This window comes from Rhincodon typus, chromosome 22, assembly GCF_021869965.1.
Source record: "Rhincodon typus isolate 14 chromosome 22, sRhiTyp1.1, whole genome shotgun sequence".
In the NCBI taxonomy this organism is placed as follows: Eukaryota; Metazoa; Chordata; class Chondrichthyes; order Orectolobiformes; family Rhincodontidae; genus Rhincodon; species Rhincodon typus.
This window is the reverse complement of record NC_063353.1, coordinates 17282083-17302997: the sequence shown is the minus strand read 5'-3', so window position 1 is coordinate 17302997 and position 20915 is coordinate 17282083. Positions and strand designations below refer to the sequence as shown.

Below are 20915 nucleotides of genomic sequence, written 5' to 3'. Positions count from 1 at the left end.
TTTTGTATTTTTGTATAACTGTTTACACGATCTGACTCCCCAATTTCTCCCCAAGATTTAGACAGTAATAATCTACCCATGGTTAGCACAGCTGTTCTTCCCATTCTCCTCCAGTCTGAGCATTTTACACCACCATTAGCATGACTAGGGTCCCTGTTATCCTAATAGCCAGCACACCAGCCAAAAGTGTTGTTGAGCAGGTCACATGACTGCCTATTTTTCCATTTCACCTTAAGTAGAAAGGGCAGGCCAAAAACATAACAAACTTTTAAACTTTGTATTTGCAACACTATAGATAAAATGTAATCCAATTTTCTATCTCCTCCCAGTGCTGTGCATTTGGTTATTACCAGAGAAATTTGTATTTTTTTCATTTTTCTTTGACTTTTGCCTATGAGTCATGATATCATCATTCTACTTCAGGGATGATTATACTGTAGTTAGGATCAGAAATGATGTAGGTAACACTTTCCCTACTTGTACTGGGAGGGTTCAATGTTGGCACTAACAGGAAAAATTAAGTTTGTGAGTCATAAATAGGGCGACAAGAAAGCTAAAGGCAAATAGTTCAACATTAAATATATGGTTTTTGTTTCAGCTCCCATAATAACACATTTAAATATTGTATCTTGTGTTTAGGGATTGCAATGATAACGTTATATTAAGAGGGATGCAATTGTTAGTGTCCAATTACCACAATGGCTCTGAAATGCTTTTCATCAAAAAAATTCTTATAGCCTTTTGGAATCCCACCGGTTATGGATAGTGCTTTTAGAAACTGTAGACAGGGATAAAGATTGTGGAGAAACATTTCCAGCAGGAGATTACAGCAACATTCTTTCCTACCCCAGAAAACTCTAAAGTTACAAATTGGAAAACATGTCAAATATTTGTTGCTAACCTTTCATATAAGTGTCCAGTGCTGTGGAAATTTCTTTTGGACAGAGAGGTATATTCTTTAAAGGTGCTTTGGTGCTCAATAAAGAACCTTCCTCGGAAACTTCATGTCAGTTCTGATGTAGAATCAAGAATAGAAGATAGCAGGGACGGTGTAGAGTCAGGAATGAGAAGGTAGCAGGGACAGTGTAGAGTCAGGAATGGGAAGGTAGCAGGGACGGTGTAGAGTCAGGAATGAGAAGGTAGCAGGGACGGTGTAGAGTCAGGAATGGGAAGGTAGCGGGGACGCTGTGGAGTCGGGAATGGGAAGGTAGCAGGGACGGTGTAGAGTTAGGAATGGGAAGGTAGCGGGGACGCTGTGGAGTCGGGAATGGGAAGGTAGCGGGGACGCTGTGGAGTCGGGAATGGGAAGGTAGCAAGGACTGTGTGGAGTCGGGAATGGGAAGGTAGCGGGGACGGTGTGGAGTCGGGAATGAGAAGGTAGCAGGGACGGTGTGGAGTCGGGAATGGGAAGGTAGCAGGGACTCCTTGCAATAGAGAGCTGTAGGGGCAGAGTCCTTGCGTACATTTAAGGCTGGGATAGATGGATTCTTAATTGTTAGGTGATTCATAGGTTATGGGGAAAGGGGATATGAGGAATGTTGGACCAGCTACGATCTTGTCAAATGGCAGCACAGAATTGAGGGGCCGAGTGGTCTTCTCCTGTTCCTATTTCTTATTGTCTTGTGGGAGCCGGTGGCGAGAATGTGAGTGTTTGGAACAAGAAGGTGGTGAGTGGTAGAATCAGGAATCAGGTCACAATGTAAGTGACAGCACTGTGACTTTTGCAAGGCAACTGGTTGAAGATGGTGGAGAAATTAGAAATGGAGAGTTGTGTTCACATTTCTCAATGTGTCCCATGCCTTACTGTGTGGCTTAACACTTGGGCACAGTCCATACTTTCACAACTATCGCACATGTGGACTGAAGTATAACACAAACCAGCCGATGCATATTGTAGAATGGGTTGCAAGAAGTTAATAAAAAGCAGTAGATATTAGTTTTCTTGGTGTTTCTGGCTTCTCCACTTGTGCTTATTAACTTATGTTGGAGTGATCCAATGTGTAAAGTTCAAGTGTAAAATTAAACCATTGGGATAGTGATTCAACCTACAAAGTAAATGTGTATATAGTATATATCATGAAATGGTAAGGAACTGAAATCTTTCACTCCTTTAATTTGTTTGTAGATTTGGTGGACAGAAGTTTAATTTTGATTCAGTGTGATATTGAAATGTAGCAACACTTTTGCACGATCGGTTAAAATGCCCGTCGAGAAAATTGTTCTGCTTCCCTAAATAATTTAATGGAAACAATCCTAATGTTTTGCCCCTAACTGATTTTGATTGATTGCTGTTCCTGCCTGTTCATTATCTCCTGTTGTTTGTATATGACTTTGGTTACTCCTTTGAATAGCAAAAAGTTTTATATTACATATTCCTCTCTATGTTACTTTTTCTCTGCCAACAGCGAGACCGTCTATCTCCTCCAGTGGACACACACCAGATAGAGGAGGAAGAAGGAGAGAAAAGCTGTGGACCCACGAGACTATGGGAAGCATTCAGTCCCTGCAATGGCTGCCGACCTCTTGGCTTCCCAATTTTGACACAGGTTGATATTTTTACTTTCTGTATAATACTTGCCTGCAGGAAAACACATCCATCAAGTATATTCTCATCGAAGAACCTTCTTTTTGTTCGAAAGTAACAGACCAAATTAGGATATTCTGAGTTCAAAACAGCATGCTGTAAAATTCATTCTGGTGTGGCACTGGACTTGAAAGCATCAGGCAGCCTCAGAGTGGGTCGATGTAAATTATGGAATTTTTTTTATTCCCCCATTTTAAAGTGTCTAAAAGCAGTCTGAAATGTTGCCTCATCCTCATGGGGATGAGGGGGGAAGTTGGATGATCTGCGTCCATGGGGGTTCGGGAGCAGTGCTGGCAATGCCCTGCAGCTTGGCAGAGCAATGGAGCAGAGGCCACAGTGATGACAAGTTCCATGCCATGTCTTCTGCAAAGCGGGAGCCCGATTCCTCCCTGCCCCTTAGTAGTGGTGAGAGGTTGTCTACCCGGCTGAACTGTGTATCTGCATCTCTGTTTCCATGCCTACTGGGCACTCGCCTGTATCCCCGCCCCCCACCCAACCCCCATCGATCTTCACCTGAGTCCTCTGTAGCAGTATCTGCCTGCCACCTTGTCTTCTGGTGAACTGGCAGAAGAGCCATGGCTTGCTTACAGCCCATTCATATCCAGCGACTCATCATGTGCTGATGCCAACTCCAAACCAGCCTCCAGAGTATGTGCAGTGCCAGTGTCTGACCTGGCAGCTGAGTGTCAAATCGAGTCTTCATCATTGCTCGGCCTCCCTCAGTTGTGCAGGCCACAATACCCAGGACTCATAAAGTAGGAACGCAGAAACACGTGTTATTCTGAGGGTATGAGTAAGGGGTGGGAAGCAAGAGACATCACCTGCAGCTTCCTCATCCTGCCAGTTAGCAGGGTGTGGGTGAACTGGAAGTCAAGAAGTGGTAAAAGATTGGAAAATGCCATTATTTCCTTAGTGTTCTCCAGTACCAGATGCTGTGGGGACCTGTTGCATTGAGCTGCCTGCTGCTGGGAGTCTCAGGAGATGCAGGCTTCCTTGTCTCTCCTGCATTAGCTGTGCTCTACTCCTTTCCAGTGTGTTCCCCCTTGTCTTTCAATAGTGAAGGCAGAATATTAATGGTAATGTGTTTGGATGATGCTCCTGGCGTAGTCTCCTGTACAGAGGTATGTGAAAGCTAGAGACTAGTTGCACTAGTAGATGGCAAAGGGTGAGCTCTGAAAGTCAGGAGTAGCTGCTGGGTGAGTGATGGGAGTATGGAACATTGATTTTGTAGAGGGTAGGAGAAATCAAGTTAATTTGCATTCACTGATCTTTATCAGCCATGTAAGGAGATTAGAATTCAGTGACATTGCTTTCAAGTGTTTGGGTCCAGGAATTGTCTATGTTGCTCCCTTCTGAGGTGGTCCTTGTCGTCTCCTGCCAGCTTCCCATCTCTCCTCCTGCTAACCTACATTACTCATGCCTCGAACACCATATTCTCTGTGTGGATCACTCTCTGTGCCCAGGCGTTCACTTTGCAAGAGCTTCATTTGCAGCAATCTTTTTGTGTCTCTAAAAGAGAGCCCGCCTTTAAGAACGAGAAAACTGCCTGCAATGCATGAATGGCAAACAAACGTGCAGGCTCATTTTGGTATGTGTAGCACTTTCCAGAAACTTTGAGAAGAAAGACTAGTGCTGGAGATGCAGGTAATGGCACTGAAATCATACCAGTGAGGTAGGCAGACCAGGCTGGAGGAATGGTCACACATCATGCCCCCTTGCAGCCAGATATTGAACAGGTTAATTTCTAGCTGGAGGTATTTAACTTTGAATGAATTTTCAACCTGCTGCTGTGAAGTTTCAAAAAGATTATTCTCATTCATTTGTGAATCATCAGTGTTCATGAGTTCTCCTGTTCCATCTGGGAATAGTTTTGCAGCTACAATTTCATTCTGTTTAAATGTTGCTGAACCTGACAGCGTGCGATCTGAGTGTCCCATTGGACTTGGCTGCTACTTAACGCAAGTCTTAATGGCGTATCTACACTTCCATCATAGTACCAGCCTCCAGCCTATACTGCCACTGCAACTCAAAGTCCTTGTTCTACCTCCTCACCTCTTATGCCCCCACTTCACAACTTGTATCCTAGTCGCTAAATAGTTCTCTATATCCTTCTCCCTCTCCTCAGCCACCTCCTCCATGTGGTCATCCTGCCTATTGATCTGTTCTTCTGCTGATATGCTTTAACAACGTTTTACACCACTCTTAACAAGCCTGAGGTACATTGCTCCACCACTCTCCTGGTCTGCTCTGAGTTTTCTCTAGCCCACTTTCTCTACCATCAGTTATGGGAACTTGCAGCTATCACTCCCTTAAGCTCTATTTTCTTCCCAATCTTTACCATCCCCAATTCTCATGACATCTCATTATCCTTTCCCCAAAAATGTATCTGTTTACCCACCCATTTGTTACCTGTCCTACCTCTGTCCATTCCACTCCTCCTCCTGTTCTTCTGAGGTGCTTGGAACGTGTTACCCTTTGAAGTACAAGATATTGTCTTATTATTTCTAACCTGATGTGACACCTTTTAAAATCATCGAAGCTCATAAAGTCAAACGTATTTACAAAAGAACCTTGTCCTTGTGTAGAAAAAAAAATTAAAAAGGCAAAGAATGTTGTTCCCTATTCTGTTTCTCCAAATTAATTATTTTTTTAAAGCATCATTGCTATGAATATAATTTTTACAAATGTTTCCATTAATCATGATTTGTTTTATAACAAGATAATTGACAGTATTTTGTTGGACAGTAAAAATATTTCAACCAGCATTACTGCTGAGCTATAGACGTCATGATAATCCTTTTGTATTCTCATTTCTGGTGTTCGAAGTTAGAAACAGACGAGCAAGCCAAGTGCAGTGAGGAAGGAAGCACCATATATGGTTATGGAAGGATACTGATTTGTAGTGATGGAGTATTATGGTAATGAATGCAAACTGTGAAGCTGAACTACCTTCAGTACTGACGTAGGAATATTGTGTCTATAAAATCAAAAAGACTCAGGACAATTTTATTTTTAACTCTGAATACAACAGTACAATTTATACACTAAAATGCAAGAAATAATCTGCTCAAACAATTTAACATTTTTTTAAAAATGGTGAGCACAGCTTCTGTGTCTCTGCATTTCTCCAAATTTACTTCATAATGAGCACTGCAGATTATCTAGCAACTACAAGACAACAGAGGTACACATTTTGACACAGGCAAAGGACTGTTAATTGAATGCATACGATGCACAGAATTTGAGGTGAATTAATTGGCCACCCAATACCTATTCCTTTACTCATGATGCAGAATAACAGTTAGGGTGTTAAAGTACGTTTAGCCTTCTCATCAAGTACTTGCCAAGCGATAGATTCATTAGTAATGTCAAGAACATCACTCCCACACAGTCACACTGCAGTGAATACATAAGAGACTCTAATACGTATTCAGGAGACGAGTAATCAGCAGGACCTAATGATATCCTGCTGTACATTGATGTATAATGCACATATTAAAAAGAAACACAAAGTAAGTGTACATCAACAACTGTATTTTTAAAGCCATTGTCAGAGTTCTGTCTATCTGGAGGATGAAAGAAGAGGTTATTGACATTTTTAATGTCTGAGTTTCCTTCAGTTACAAACGATTTGGGGAAGACATACCCATCCTATTTCCTCTCAGCATTTTCTTCCCCAGCTTGTGTCATCATATCTATTTGTTTAGGAGGAGTTACTATTAGCAACAGAAACCTTTAGTTACATCTTTTTATTTTACTTCCATGAGGACATTGCAGTGATGAAAATGAAGTCAGAATGTTTTATGTGCAGTTTTGAAATACTTGCTGAAGCCAATCAACATTATCTTTGTATTACCCTTTCAGCCTCAACACTGACATTTTATTTAACATCTTTGGGTATTTTTAGATAAGGAAAAGATAGCTGTCAGAATAATTTGTATTTCAATTCTTCATTAGTTCATAAATAAAATATTTCAACTCAATATATTTATCGTAAATATTCATGACACAATAGTTCAAATCAAATTTTTCCAGATTCTCATCAGGAAAAATATTATTTTAGTTTTGTGGAAAATACTTGTATTTCATGAATCAATTACCCCCACTGCCTTTTTAGTTTATTTTGTTAGCAAACGTTATACTGCAGCTCTGGTATAAAGAAAAACTGGTTTACTAGTATTACTTGTCATTCTGTTCACATTGTAAAATCAGAGTAGCTTTTCATAACTTTAGTGCTTCAGTGGTTGTGTGGGATGCCCATTGTAAGAGCAGGAGTTTGAACCGTTGCTTGCTATCATTACTTTTTGCCTGCTCTTGGCCATGCTATTACTTACCAACAGCAATAAAATAAAGAGTGAGGAAAGTAAAGTGCCTCCTGATTTATTTACCTGGTACCATGCATTATAGAAGTTAAGCACAGCTTTTCTGATGAAAACTGTTTTAATTTAACTTTCAGTCAGAAAATGAGAGGGCCATATGCGCTGTCTTATATCAGTGCTAGAAATGCAGTGGCAGTGATAAACCAGAATATCTTTTAATCAACATGTTTGGTGATGTTATGTCAACCTCTTAGAACAAGTGGAACCTGAACTCACGCCTCGTGGTTCAGAAGTAGAGATACTACTACTGAGCCACAAGAACCAGAAGATATTTTCTATCCAACCTGTTCTGATATGCTGTTACACACCTCTGGAACAGGTGAGGCTTAAAACCAAGACTCCTAACCCAGAGGTAGGGACACCACCATTGTGCCACAAAACTCTTGAGAGCCCAGCTCTTTTAATGAATAAACCACCAGCAATTTAACCACTCAACTAATTAAACAAATAACGATAAGCAAGGATTGCCAACCAAGGGCAGTGCAACTCTGTGGGAGCCTCCTCCCACACTATTTCATCTTGTCCTATCAGCATAACCTTTGACTCTTTTAAGTCTTGTCTCCATAGCCAGTCTCACTTTAAATTCATCTGCTGTTCACCTCAACAGCTCAATCTTTGTAGCAGGTTCCGTCTTCGGACCATTCCCATGGTAAAGAGGTTTCTTTTAAGTCCCTTATTGGATTTATTAGAGACTGTCATATTTATAACCATGTGAAGTAGATTCTCTAAAAGTGAAAACCTTTTTTGTTTTCCTATCAAGCCCCTCATTATTTTGAATACCTTGCTTAATTCACCTCTCGGCATTTTCTCATCTATTCAAGAGAATCCCAGTCTGATCAGTTTTCCTGATTGTTATCATCCCTCAATATAACAGTGTCAATAACATTCACTTAATTTGTCCAACAAGTAAAATTGTGTTCTTTACTCCCACAGTCACATCCCCAGCGTGCTTGGGTCAGTTCTCTCATTCATGGCTGTTTGTAGGTCAGATGAGGGACTGTTTGGAAGTTTGTATTTTTTTCAGATTGCTATTTTCAGTGTAAGGATATTAGTACAAAATGAGGCCTTCCAGACTGAGTAAGAAATGTTTTATTCAGGTTCCTGATATCATCCTTCATTAGTGCTGGTCTAAAAATCTTGCATGGTGTCAATACATATAAAATAATTTTCACCTTCAGTATGCTGCAGGTCAAAGTGTTCAGAGAGTACTGCAATAAGAAGGAAAGACATACAGTCAAGCTTGAAGAAGACTAGCACATTAAGAAGTAAAGGCATAGTCAAAGAGAGAGTATTTGAATTTGGCTGTCATCAATTTTGTGTCGCCCCCAACCGATGTTCAATTTTAACTACAGTTAATATTCTTTAACTTCAATTTGACACAACATGAGCAGAGAGATACATACAGAATGGCTACATCCAGTTGTTTACGTCATCTCACGCCTAAAATTTAAAGCCTTGGGTGGACTTTTTCTAGCCCTTCAATGTCGTGAACTGTGATGAAGTCATTTGTGAAAAAATGATGGGATTGGAAAAATGAGATTCTCGATGTTGAGAAAAAGACATCTAATTTTCTATCCAAGGCTTTCCCAGTGAGGTGAGAAATGTGCTGGTGGGCGATGAGGGGCCCAGGTACTTGCATTAACATCTTACTATTACCTAATCTCACCTCATTTATATGCAGCTTACTCTTTTCCCTGGCAATGGAGAGAAACTAGACAACGACAGTTCCCACCCCACCAGGAAAGTCTGACCAGGTGTTTGGTAGTTGTAACTCTCTGGCATCGTTTCTGGGCATCCGTATTAGCCAGCATTCCCCAAAACCTCAGGGCATGCTTCATGGGCACCAACTACCTCTCTCTGCGGAGATTGGCATTGACAAAGCACCAGCCTTACCACGTCATTAGGGCACATTTGGGACTCGACTTTGATACAGTTCAGCTCTTCAACATTGCACTTAGGAGCTGACCAATAATATACATTGCAATGCCAAGTTACACATGGGGCAGGCACTCATCTCATGGAACATGAATGTATCTCAGAGCTGTTTGCTTGTTTCCTGCATGTTTACTCACTTCACATCTACTTGAATGCCCTCAGCATTTCTACCTTCCCATGCCTTTTAGCACAGACAGATAGTTTGTCTTGTTTGGTGGCAAAGATCAGTAAAGGGTGATTAGGGTCAATGAGGTAAAATGGTGTGGTATCCTGAGTAAATGAGTAGGAGGCACAGAGGGGCAAGTAGGGTGGGTAGTTTGGGGAGAGGGAATGGTGTGAGTGAGAGCTATTGAGGGAAGGTTCTGCATAAAACCCTGAGAGTGGTAGCCCATGAGCCTTGATGGGAGTCGAGTGCAATGGTAGAGTTAGAGTGAGTGTGTGGTACCAAAGAGCAGATGATGACACTTCTCCTTGCAGAGGACAGAAGGTTATTAGGCATCTTGTTGGACTGCTACACAGTCCTTCACAGCATGGACACAAGACTGACTGCGGTGACTACTTTACACCAGGGTGGCAGTTTAGCTTTCTCTGCCTTTGGTGTGAATGATGGAAGATCCCAGCACTAGGAGCATTTCACTGCTGCTGACCATCAGATAGCACAAGCACTGTGCCCTGGAGGCACAATATGTACTGAATGGGAGGGAGAATAGTGTAAGCAATAGTGCACAGAGAGAAACCCTCCATGAAACTTCTCGAAATTGACGCCTTGCTGGTTTTTGGTAAAATTCAGCCCAAAGTTCCAGATGTAGCAGCTTGTTTACTATCACTGTTGGAGATGGAAATATGTCTTGATTATGCATTAATCCAAACTCTAAATTGATCTGACTTGCCTGTTATATGTTTTGCCTTTAAAACCACGCCTCTTCAGCCTGCCAGTCACACCATAATCAGTTATCTCTCCCTCTCTGTTCTTCCTCTTAGTCTTACTGGCTTTAGTCTCTCACTCCTCCTTGGTCATTTCACTTGCTGGCCTACTGTTCTGGTTCACAACCCCCTGCCACACTAGTTTTAACCCTCCCCAGTGGCACTAGCAAAATTCACTGCCATGATATTGGTACCCCATCAGTTTGTTGCTGCAGCTGCATAGAACTTTAGTGAGGACACATTTGGAATATTGCGTACAGTTCTGGTCACCATACTGCCAGAAGGATGTGGAGGCTTTGGAGAAGGTACAGAAACAGTTTAGCAGGGTGTTGCCTCATTTGGAGTGTATTAGCTGCAAGGAGAGATTGGACAAACTCAGTTTGTTTTCACTTGAGTGTCAGTTGCTGAGGGGCAACCTGACCGAAGTTTACAAAATTATGAGAGGCATTGATAGAATGGATAGACAGTCTTTTTCCCAGGGTGGAAATGTCAAATGCTATGGGACGTGAGTTTAAGGTAAAAGGGGGAAAATTTAAAGGAGATGTGAGAGGCAAGTTTTTTTACAGAGGGTAGTAAGTGTTGGGAATGCACTGCCAGAGGAGGTGGTAGAAGCAGATACAATAGCAACGTTTAAGAGATATCTTGACAGGTCCATGAATAGGCAGGGAATAGAGGGATACGGACTGTAAGGAGACAAAAGGTTTTTGGTTGAGAAAGGCATCATCTGTCTGTGCAGGCTTTGGTGGGCGGAAGGACCTGTTTCTTTGCTGTACTGTTCTTTGTTCTTTGATTATTTGTTATGAACTCCATGGGAGTATGCTGCTGGTTCATACCAGATATCCTGAAAATCAAAGACAGTTGCATCTAAACCCCCTTTACAGGAAAATGGCCTGAAATAATTAAACCGGTTTAGGGTCAGGTCCAAAATACTTCTTTATTTCTAAGACATGAGAAAGAATGCAATTCCTTTTAGTGTTTCATCAATGTCATTATTTACCTTATTTTTTGTGTGTTCATTTTCATCAAACATTATGTTTGTGGTTCCAACATTTTAGCCATACAAGTTCTAGATCACTTTTCTGATGAGCATATTTTACTCTTGTTTCATTGAGCACCTATTAAAAACTTGGGTTATCTGTTCGCATTCAGTTGTTACATGTATATCCATGTACAATATATTTGTCTCAAATTTATCCAGTTATGTAAAACCTTCCAAATGTGTTTTGTTGGTCCTTATTGTTTGCCTTTCCACCTATTTTTGTATCTTCAAATCTTTCATTTCATTTTCTCATCCAAATCAGAAAGTTGCTTAGAATAGGATGGTAAGAGAAGGCTTCTGGAATGTGATCTGTAGACCCTCAAACCAGTGTGCTGCATTTTCAATCAGTGGAACAGACTAAGTTGAATGCAAATCATGGGGGTAGTTATCAGCAATAAGTAAGAAAGAACTTTAACATATCTGTTGACAAAATGTTGCCAGGCTTAAGATAGCTTAATGCAGAGCAGTAAAATCAGTTAATCACGTAGAGTTCCCACAGGAATTAAATTAATTCTTTCCTTTGTTCACTCCTGTCTTATTTGCCTTAGCATAAAAGTTAGCATATATGTTGTATTCATAACTTTTATGCCAAGCTTCATAATCTGACCTGCATTGGTCTAGAAATTATATGTGCCATAAATAATCCTTACGTACTGAATAAGGTTGAGTTTTGATAAGTTCAGTGGTCCTTTGTTATGTTCCTTACTCCTATGTTCTGGTTGTCAATGATAAAACATAATGATGGTCATTCTGTCAAACATTTAATTGAATTAACATTTTCAGTTTGTTGCTTGGCAAGTACAACTTTTGTGGATTTTCATACGGTAGGCAGCAACTTGTTATTTATCATTTTAAATTCCGTGGTAAGTAACTGTCATGAAGCTACTTCGTAAACATGCCAGAATTTAATGGAAATTGAGTTATCGAAGTATAAAGATTCTAAATGTCACTTGTCATTGTTGTACATAAATGTTCTAGTCAAGTCAATAATAACTAAGTTGAACAAAGCTGCTAATATAAAATATTCATTTCTAAAGCAGATTGAATCTTGGACCCCTTGAGGAACACCAACCAGGTTTTCAAATGGTTTCAGTACTAAAGCCCACAAATTGTTGGGAGGTTTTACACTTGAAAACTATTGTTATGACCTTGTGTATGAAGTTTTGTGCTCTGAGTGCAGCTGCAAGCATGAAAACTGCCTTGGACTGAATGTGCAGTAGAAATCACACACAGCAACAGAGTCAAGTGGGATACCCTTGTGCCGAATTTAATACAAGATACTAGCTACAATGATGATCTTTGCAGACTCTGGATGAAATACTAACAGCTGGCAAGCATTAACCTTCAGAAATACAGGGCAGTTTGATACAGTGCAAATGCATAAACTAATGTATTTAAAAAGATGCTGAGGAATTGACTGGGTACCTGCCTGATGTCCACTATACAGGGATTCCTTGGTATCAATGAACAATCTTTACAATGTCATGGGTGGAATCTTACCAGAAAATCAGCTAAAAAGTGTCATTTCTGCAAGTTTCATGAAAGTTAATCTCCAGTAGGCCTGGTAAGTTTTCTCACCATATCATCTCAAACACACCTCATCTACTATATGCCATGCTCCTCAGACTCAGTGCTCATTGTATTCTCCCACTCGCCACAGGCAGGAGATCTTGCCATTTGGCGGGATATCCTGGGTTTCCTGGTGCTGGCACCATTTGTGAATCTCAGTTGTGCACCCGGTCAGTCAGTGGCAGCCTGGCGTTGCCCTTCATTGTGTGCATAGTGGGACAGCAATCACAAAACTTCTTGGGGCACATAGGTGGTACAGTGTATACATAATAGCACAACTACATCTATCGCTGTATAAACAAACGCCACACAGCATGTCTGTCGTTAGCACATCCCATCTATGTCAGTACTACCCTTTCCCCAATACCTTGTGTAGTCCAGAATCTTATCGTCATTCCACGTACGACCATCACACACAGGCAATCCTTCAACACTCCAAACCATTCACTTTTATTAAGCAACAGCAAAAGTGAATAAAAACTAACAAATGGAAGCTGCATTTGCCTCTTGGAAAAGAAATGGATTGCCTCCTTTTTCAGTCGCAACAAATTTACTGTGAATGAACGAACATTGCACCCAGTTTGTATCAACAGGAACCGAGAGTCAGTTAACTTATTTTTTTCTGAAGAACGGTCTTGACCTGAAACGTCAGCTTTCCTGCTCCTCTGATGCTGCTTGGCCTGCTGTGTTCATCCAGCTCTACACCTTGTTATCTCAGATTCTCCAGCATCGGCAGTTCCTACTATCTCAGTTAACTCCTGACTGGTTTGCTGCATCACTCTATTGTGTAGAAGGTGATGTTCCTCCTGCTCATTATTCTCACCTTCCCACTCGGAAGCATCTTCCCACTCTCCCGGCTGTTCACCCTCTCTCTCAGCCCCTCTTCGCCTGCTGCAGTTCTGTACAACATGTAAACCTTTTGCAGCACACTCCTGTCTGGCATATACTGCCACGAACCCCTGAGACTGATCCAAGCATTGGACCCTCATCTTCAGGAGACCTATCATCTCCATCATGGCCCTGGTGGAAGAATGGACTTCATTGTATCTACAGTCATCCTCGGTCAGCAGGCTGTGTAACAGAGTCATCAGCCATCGTTGCAGAGGGTAGCCCTTGAGCCCAGTAACCATGCTTGTAGTACAACTGGCCTTTGAAGCACTGCCGGAACGTGAGAGTTCCTAAGGATACAGGCAGCATTATGCTCCCAAAGTACCATGGTATGGACCAGACCTGACCTCCCCAAAATATATTAAGGAGTTATACTAGATAAACCCCTACCTTTTATTTATTTAAAGGCAAGTAAGGTGCTGTGTTCCAGATGTGATTCAATTGGCCAAACTCCTGGCTTTAATCAAAATACACTTTATTCTCATGACATAGTTAAAATACAAAACAAAAAAATTGGCGTAAATGTAACTGTATTGAAATACTTAATGTGTTATTTAACCATTAATCACGCCCAACTATTCCAATATAGGCAACATCCCACAAACACACACTTGGCAAGGCAATTTAGCAAAATAATTAAGGGTCTCACATGCTGCCTCTCTCCAGTCCAGCAGAATGAAATACTAAAAGAAACAATCTGCTTCTTATTTCTAAGTGGTAGCCTCTTGTCTAAGACTGTAGCAGCAGAGTACTGAAGCTGTTAGCTCTGTAGCAGCGGAAACCTTCTCACTTACTCAAAACAAAACTAAAGCCCTTCCTGGGTCTTTGTGAGCCTTGACCCCACCCACTCATGATTCTCTTGTCTAATTTTAAAAAACAAAAGACCCAGGAATACCTCCAAGATGTTTACCAACTGCCTGTCTGAAGTAGGTATCCTGGTATCACTGTGGCAATCCCTGCAAGAGAGCAGCACAGAACCAATCTCTCCTAAAGGCACAATACAATCACACCTGATGCAACTTTTATGATGTGGTGCCAATGTTCTGTTGATGAACTGAGCTGTGTTAGGATATGGCACTCCCAATGCAATGTGTCTACGAAAACCCTGCACCTTGGAGAAGCTGGTTATGTTGGGCAAACGGTACTGCCTGGGCTGCAGCACTGACTTTGTCACAGCAAAATGTGAAGTGAGAGTTCTGGCACAAATTACATCAGGAAGAGCCTTGATATATTTGTGGATCAAGGATTGGGAGGTACCACCCAGGTCCCCAAGGAGCTTAAAAGTTCAACCCAGCTTTCACATTGATGGTCACCAGAATAGATATTTTTATTCAATCTGTTCAGAGACGTTATGACATACTTCTGGAGCAGGTAAAACTTGAACCTTGGTCTCCTGGTTCAGAGGCATGGACACTACCACTAATACTACCATTGAACTCAAGGCTACTGGATAGAATGGCCACGTGCACCTTCAGGTTGTAGATTCTGCTCCTGCATCATTTTCTGACAGTGTCCTGGAAATCCTCAGTGTGCAGCCACACTGCACCCCTCTCATCTGGAGGGCAGTGCACTCTGGTCTTCCTGTACTCCCTATGCATCCTTAGCGGAGCTTCAGCTGTGACTCACTTCATGTCGAAGGTTTTGGCATCTGCTGGAGGTTGGTGCTGGTCATGGACTTGCTGGCTCATCTGTTGCTCCTCCATTACTTTGTGTTTTTGTTGGATTGCAGCCACAGTGACAATAACACCAGCTGGGACTGGGTCCACCGCTAGCTCTTGGAATGAACCTGTGTGGGGAATGTAAGAAACAACAGGTTGTCAGCATTCACATCACTCAGTAATGGCAGTTCAGCATCGTCTTCCACGCAGTGGGAAATGAAGCACTCTGACAAGGAGGCCCATGGAATACCTCTGTGTGGAAATTTGACTTGGGACCGTATTCTAATGAATGCAACTCGCCTGTCATGTTGCATAGAGAGAGTTAGAGTTTGGAACTGCTGCATGAGCAGAGACCTTGTGTACCAAGCCCCACAGTACTTACATTTGTGGAGAGAGGGAATCCATTCCGTGTCACAGCTTTTGAAATCTTGGATTATCTTTTAGGCCCACCATCCCCAGTGCCACTTTTAAGTTTTGTCCGTGATTATTTCTGCTTCACAGAGAGGACTGTGATCAATCTGCAACAACCAATGATGTGGTCAGGATTGCTTTAAACAAGTATTTGCACGGTTGGATACTGTTTGCATTGGTGTTATGATTACTCTGCTTCAACCTGTGCTGGGTAAGTGCCTGTTGGGTGCAATTGCCCCTTGAAAAGCTTCGCATCACCCACAAGTGTTGAGACAGTAAAGTAGCACTTACTACTCTCTCTCTCAGTGTGGTCTCAGCCATTTCCTATTTGCATTTAGTAGTCAGTAAAATAAGGCAGGAAACGCAGGTCACTGTTGACACAGTGAGTCACAGATTAAGATTGTTAGTCAAGCCCCCTCCCCACACCCCTCCAGCTCCAGGTTTCTTCCTGGCACTCCCGGGCCAGCCCATGACTACCGATGCATGTTCCCACACACTACCTACAATTTTGTCTGTAGTTTTCACCTTCAACCCTGAGTCCCAGCCCTATGGTTTAGTCTTGTCCACTGTTGTATTTTGCACTTCCCTTTCAAGACCAGGGTGTTGGTGAAGACTGCGATTGTGGTGACCACCATCAATAATCCCACCCCCCATGCATCGAATCTATGGTGCCCATCCTTGTCCCTTCTACATCACACATTGCTGCTTCCAGTCTCCAGCACTGAGTTCACCAACTCCCTTATCATAGCAGTATCCCCTGATAACCCTCTTGACTTTGATTCTGCTGACCCCCAGGACTGACTAGAACCTATACCATCTGACTGATGTCGACAGACAGCTTGTGATCAGACCCCGTGCCTGATCTGAGTGCCACTTCCTAACTGACTCACTGGACATCTCCTGACTCCGTGCTGGAGACCTGCCGAACTGACAATGGCACACACCGTGGACTGCAATGAAAAGGACCCTCTGACCTTTACGTGCCTCAAGTGGTCAACTGACTGTGCACAGTTCCCTGCGCTGCAATCAGATGATGCAATTGACGTGTTGTACCGAGACTATCTGACTGATGGCAGCCTCCTCGAGAGAAGACTTACATCCCCTTTGAATTTGAGATGTTACCATTTGTTTGAAATACATGCCATGTATTTGCTGTGCATGTGGCTAACCCATGGTGCAGGTATGGCATTGCTTGGTTGGAAAATGGCACTTGACACCAAGTAGCTCCTTGCTGCCTATCTCAACTGATTTTCCCAACTTCCTCACCAAGGCCCGTGATGTTCAGGGGCTAGGAAGATTCTACTCTGTGTCTCTTCTGAAAATTAGGTTGATGAATCCGCACAAAGGCACACAGACGCCAAACCTGGAAGTATGAATTAGAACATTTAATTCAACGCAAAATCATGTACAGAAACTGAAAATACAGAGAGTTAGGAATGAAGGGAGAGATAAAACAGAAAGAAAAATGTATTTAAAAGGCAGATTTTTAATATTATTTACAATTAGTATCTGAAGATTTACATTTGTAAAATTAAATTTTTATCACTGAAGTGTTTGCAGTAATTGAGGTTAATTAAGACTGTCAAAACTCACAAACCAACTCTGGACGTGCTGGAGAGACTCAGCAGGTCTGGTAGCATTTATGGAGAGAAAAAGCTAATGTTTTAAGTCTGATATGACTTTTCCTCTGAACTCCACAAATGCTGCAAGACCTGCTGAGCTTTTCCAGCTTTTTCTTCATCTGTTTAGGATTTACAGCACCCGCAGTGTTTCACTTTTATTAAAAAGTCACACGCAGATTAAGGAATAAGCCATAACTTTCTCAGGCATGTTTAGATAATAATAAGTGGGTCAGTCGAGTAACCCATTATAAACTTCAATGCTGGATCTCAAAGCAAGGCACCAGTGTAGCAAGACAATTTGATTTGATTCAATTTATTATTGTCACATGTACTGAGATACAGTGAAAAGTATTGTATTACGTGCTAACCAGACAAATCATAACTTACATAAGTACATCAGGATAATAGAACAGAATACAGAATATAGTGTTACAGCTACAGAGAAGGTGCTGAGAAAGATCAACCCTCGTATGTTGGATAACAGCGGGGAAGAAGGTGTTCTTGAATTTGTTGATACGTGTTTTTAAACTTTTGTATTTTGTGCCCAATGAAAGAGGCTGGAAGAGAATATAGCCAAAGGGATTTTGGACAGAAGCTTCTGATTGCCATGCTTAACTGTAAACGATACAGTTACCTGAAATTGTTATGTAATTTACTCCATAGTAACAGTGAAAGTTGTTAGCCTTATCATTGACCCAAATTTTGTGTTCACGATAATGTGTCATTATGAGTTCAGAGAAGGTGCAGCAAGAAAGAAGGCAGTTAGAACACTCCCTATGTCAATGCTGGGTCTTACTCCTTTCTTCCTCTCCAGCTTTGATCAGGGAGGTTCTGACCAGCATGTTCGGTATTTAGCAACATGCCACCTTTATCTGTATTGATTGATATCTCTTCCTAATATATAAATGAGGACATTTTCTTGAGATCAAACCAAAAACAATTTGAGTTTCTTGAGTAGCAGTTCATCTTCAACTGTGCTAAATTACGTATGTGATCATTAAAGACTTGGCCAGCAATTAAACCGCATTCAAATTCTGATATGTACCGAATAAATTATGTGAGAACTATTAATGCTGAAACATTCTGATGTGGAGCCAGATTGGACACTGAGACCAGGAACATCATCTTCATTGTGGACTTATCTAAATAATGACATGCTTTGGGCAATAAGGTGTTGAAGTAAAATGTAAATATTGGAATTATTTCTTTGCATCATCTTTATGTCCATAGGGACAAAAGCAATCGTGTTCAGCAATCATAACCAAATCATTCTAAAATGCTGCATCAGAATCCTGAATTAAAAATCCGGAAAGTGCTGGAAACATTCAGCAAGTTAGGCTGTATTTGTGGAGAGAGAAGCAGATTTAACACTTCAAGTCAGTGGCTGTTCAACAGAAAAGGAACTCTCATGATGAAGGGGAGTCAACCTAAAGCATTAGTAGTTGCTCCAGATCTGCTGAGAATTTGCAGCAATTTCTGTTTTGATTTCAAAAATGATTCTCACATGCTTTAATTACAAGTGCCAGAGATAAGCTCAAATTTGAGATCACTAAACACGTGGAGAGCCAAAATTAAGCTGTGTTGCCATTAATTGCACATTCATTTCCATAAAGTCCACTTTTCATGTCTTACTGTAATGCTAATTTGAGATCACACACACGCTCATTGTATCATTGTCATTGCAAGGTGCCAGCAAAAGAGTTTGAAAGTAGCAAGCACTGCTTGTTATTTCTTTACTGCATTCATAGTGGTAGGTGAGAGAGGGTGTAGAGTGATGGGTGAGGGAGGGTGTAGGGTCAGGGATGGGTGAGGTGTAGGTGAGGGAAGGTGTAAGGTGAGGGAGGGTGGAGGATGAGGCGTAGGTAACATGAGATGATAGAGTGAGTCAGGGACGAGTCATGGCTTGGTGTCGAGTGGGGAATGGTAAAACTGGCCACAGTTTGTGGTTCTGTTCTGAAATCTTTATTATTTAATACAATCTAAACCCAAACTTTATTCTGTTAATATTTCATCTGTAAGTTATCAGTACTTTGTGCATTTATTGTAGCACATAATGCAGTGTAAAGTTTGATCAATGCTTAGAAGATAAAAACTAATCTCTAACATAAACATGTGGACCCTAAAATTCACCTGATGCGAAAGCACCTAGGTGTTTGTGTAGGATATTGAATGTGAGGTGAATGTCAGATACACCAGAATCTCAGCCATTCTAATATAAAGGTTAAATCTTGGTAGAATTTACAGTTAACCCAAAGGTATGTAAATTACTGAGGATGGTGAGGGCAGAAGTTGCTGTCCGATAAGTGATGCCATTTGCAATGGATTTACACCTTATTTAAGCTAAGCTTGTACAAGAGGGGCAAAATTTTGAAAACATCTCATTAAGTTGTTTTCTGTGTACCTGCCCAATACGTTGGTGGTTTCTGACTTGATATTCTACAGTTCTCCACTTTTTGCAATTTAGAAAATACTGACTTATCTTTCTTAGGCGGATGACCTCACACTTCTTCACATTGATCTCAACAACCACTAACTAAATCAATTGATGTCCCTTATCAATGTTCATTAATACAACTTCCTCTGCTGTCTTACTGTGTCATCAGCACACTAGGATATACTACTCCTAAAGCATTTAGCTCGAGTATCTTGGCAGTAAAGGCATTGACAGATGGATCTTCCGAGCAGTGCCAGTGGTTGTCAGATTGCATTGTCTTTCAGTATTAGTCAGTGGATGGGTGAGTGGATGAGTGGGTATTGGAGGAGCGGTGAGTCGGTATTGTGGGGGCAAGTGGTTATGAGGGTGTTGGTTGGTATTGGAGGGGGGATGATTGCATATTGGAGGAAGGGTGAGCGGGTATTGAGGAGTTGAGTGGGTATGGGGGTGTGGCTCGGTATTGGAGGGGAGTGAGTGGGTATTGGAGGAGGGGTGAGTGGATATGGGGGTGTGGGTCAGTTATTGAGGGGGTGAGTGGGTATTGAGGGGGTGAGTGGGTATTGGAGAGGGGTGAGTGGGTATTGAAGGGGGGTGAGTGGGTATTGGAGATAGCTGTGTGGATGGGGTAGTTGGTTGGGGGCACTCAGGTTGTAGGGGGCAGTCAGGTCTGGTCACAGAGTTCCTCAGCTAGATCATTGGGTTGGGGTGATAGCTATGTCAGGGAGTAGCCAGCTGCTCAAAGGGTTGTGGGGATAGTTAGATTGAGTTGGTAGAGTGAATGGGTCATACGAGAGGGGCAATGGGCATTTATGGTCAGTTGTGAGGTTACTACAGAGTTATGAGGTTGTAATGGCCCAGATCTTCTGATTGGAAGAGTATCATTGCTGAGGAGACTGGTGGTGTGTCAAGACTAATGGCAGCTGACTTCACTAGAACTGCCTGGAAAGTTTCAACTTCTGAGGGGCCTCAACTCCCAAATCTTCCGAGGGTTCTGTCTTACATAGCTTAATGGTTAACCTGGGAAAGCTAAAGGGGTTAAACTCATTCTAACACCTGGATAATGAGTGACCCCTAACTCCCGACTGAATTGCCTAATTTCTGCCCTTGACGTGACATGCCTCCCCCCCACCCCTCAACAGTTACATGGTATGTCCATTCCCAACACCCTCCACCTGAACCCACCTGGACCTGACTGCCCAGATCCAACCTGCCATCCCATGAGTCTGCACCTCCTCTGCCTGACTGGCACTACTCTGTCACCCGGAATGCTCCCTACTCTCACTCTGCCTCACCAACCCAAAATAGTCCTGACCTATCCTATGCCCTCACAATCTTACATTCCCACCCTATCCAGCCAGCCACTTTACCAATATACCCATCTGCCAGTCTGCCTGCATCCACTCTAACTCCCTATCCACATATTGCACCCACTCTAACCCCCTGTCCACATATTGCACCCACTCTAACCCCCT

General features: G+C 42.0%; 1 protein-coding gene across 8 annotated transcripts in view; it reads left to right on the top strand.

Moving 5' to 3' along the window:
• anks1b (ankyrin repeat and sterile alpha motif domain containing 1B) overlaps positions 1-20915 on the top strand; it is a 737478-nt gene that overhangs the window by 438206 nt on the left and 278357 nt on the right. For all 8 annotated transcript variants that reach the window (XR_007264449.1, XM_048610130.1, XM_048610129.1 and 5 more), the window contains one exon: positions 2406-2546. Coding sequence is in view for 7 of the 8 variants with exons in the window: in XM_048610130.1 (XP_048466087.1) it covers positions 2406-2546 (141 nt within the window). In the remaining variant the exon portion in view is untranslated. The remainder of the gene's footprint in view (positions 1-2405; positions 2547-20915) is intronic.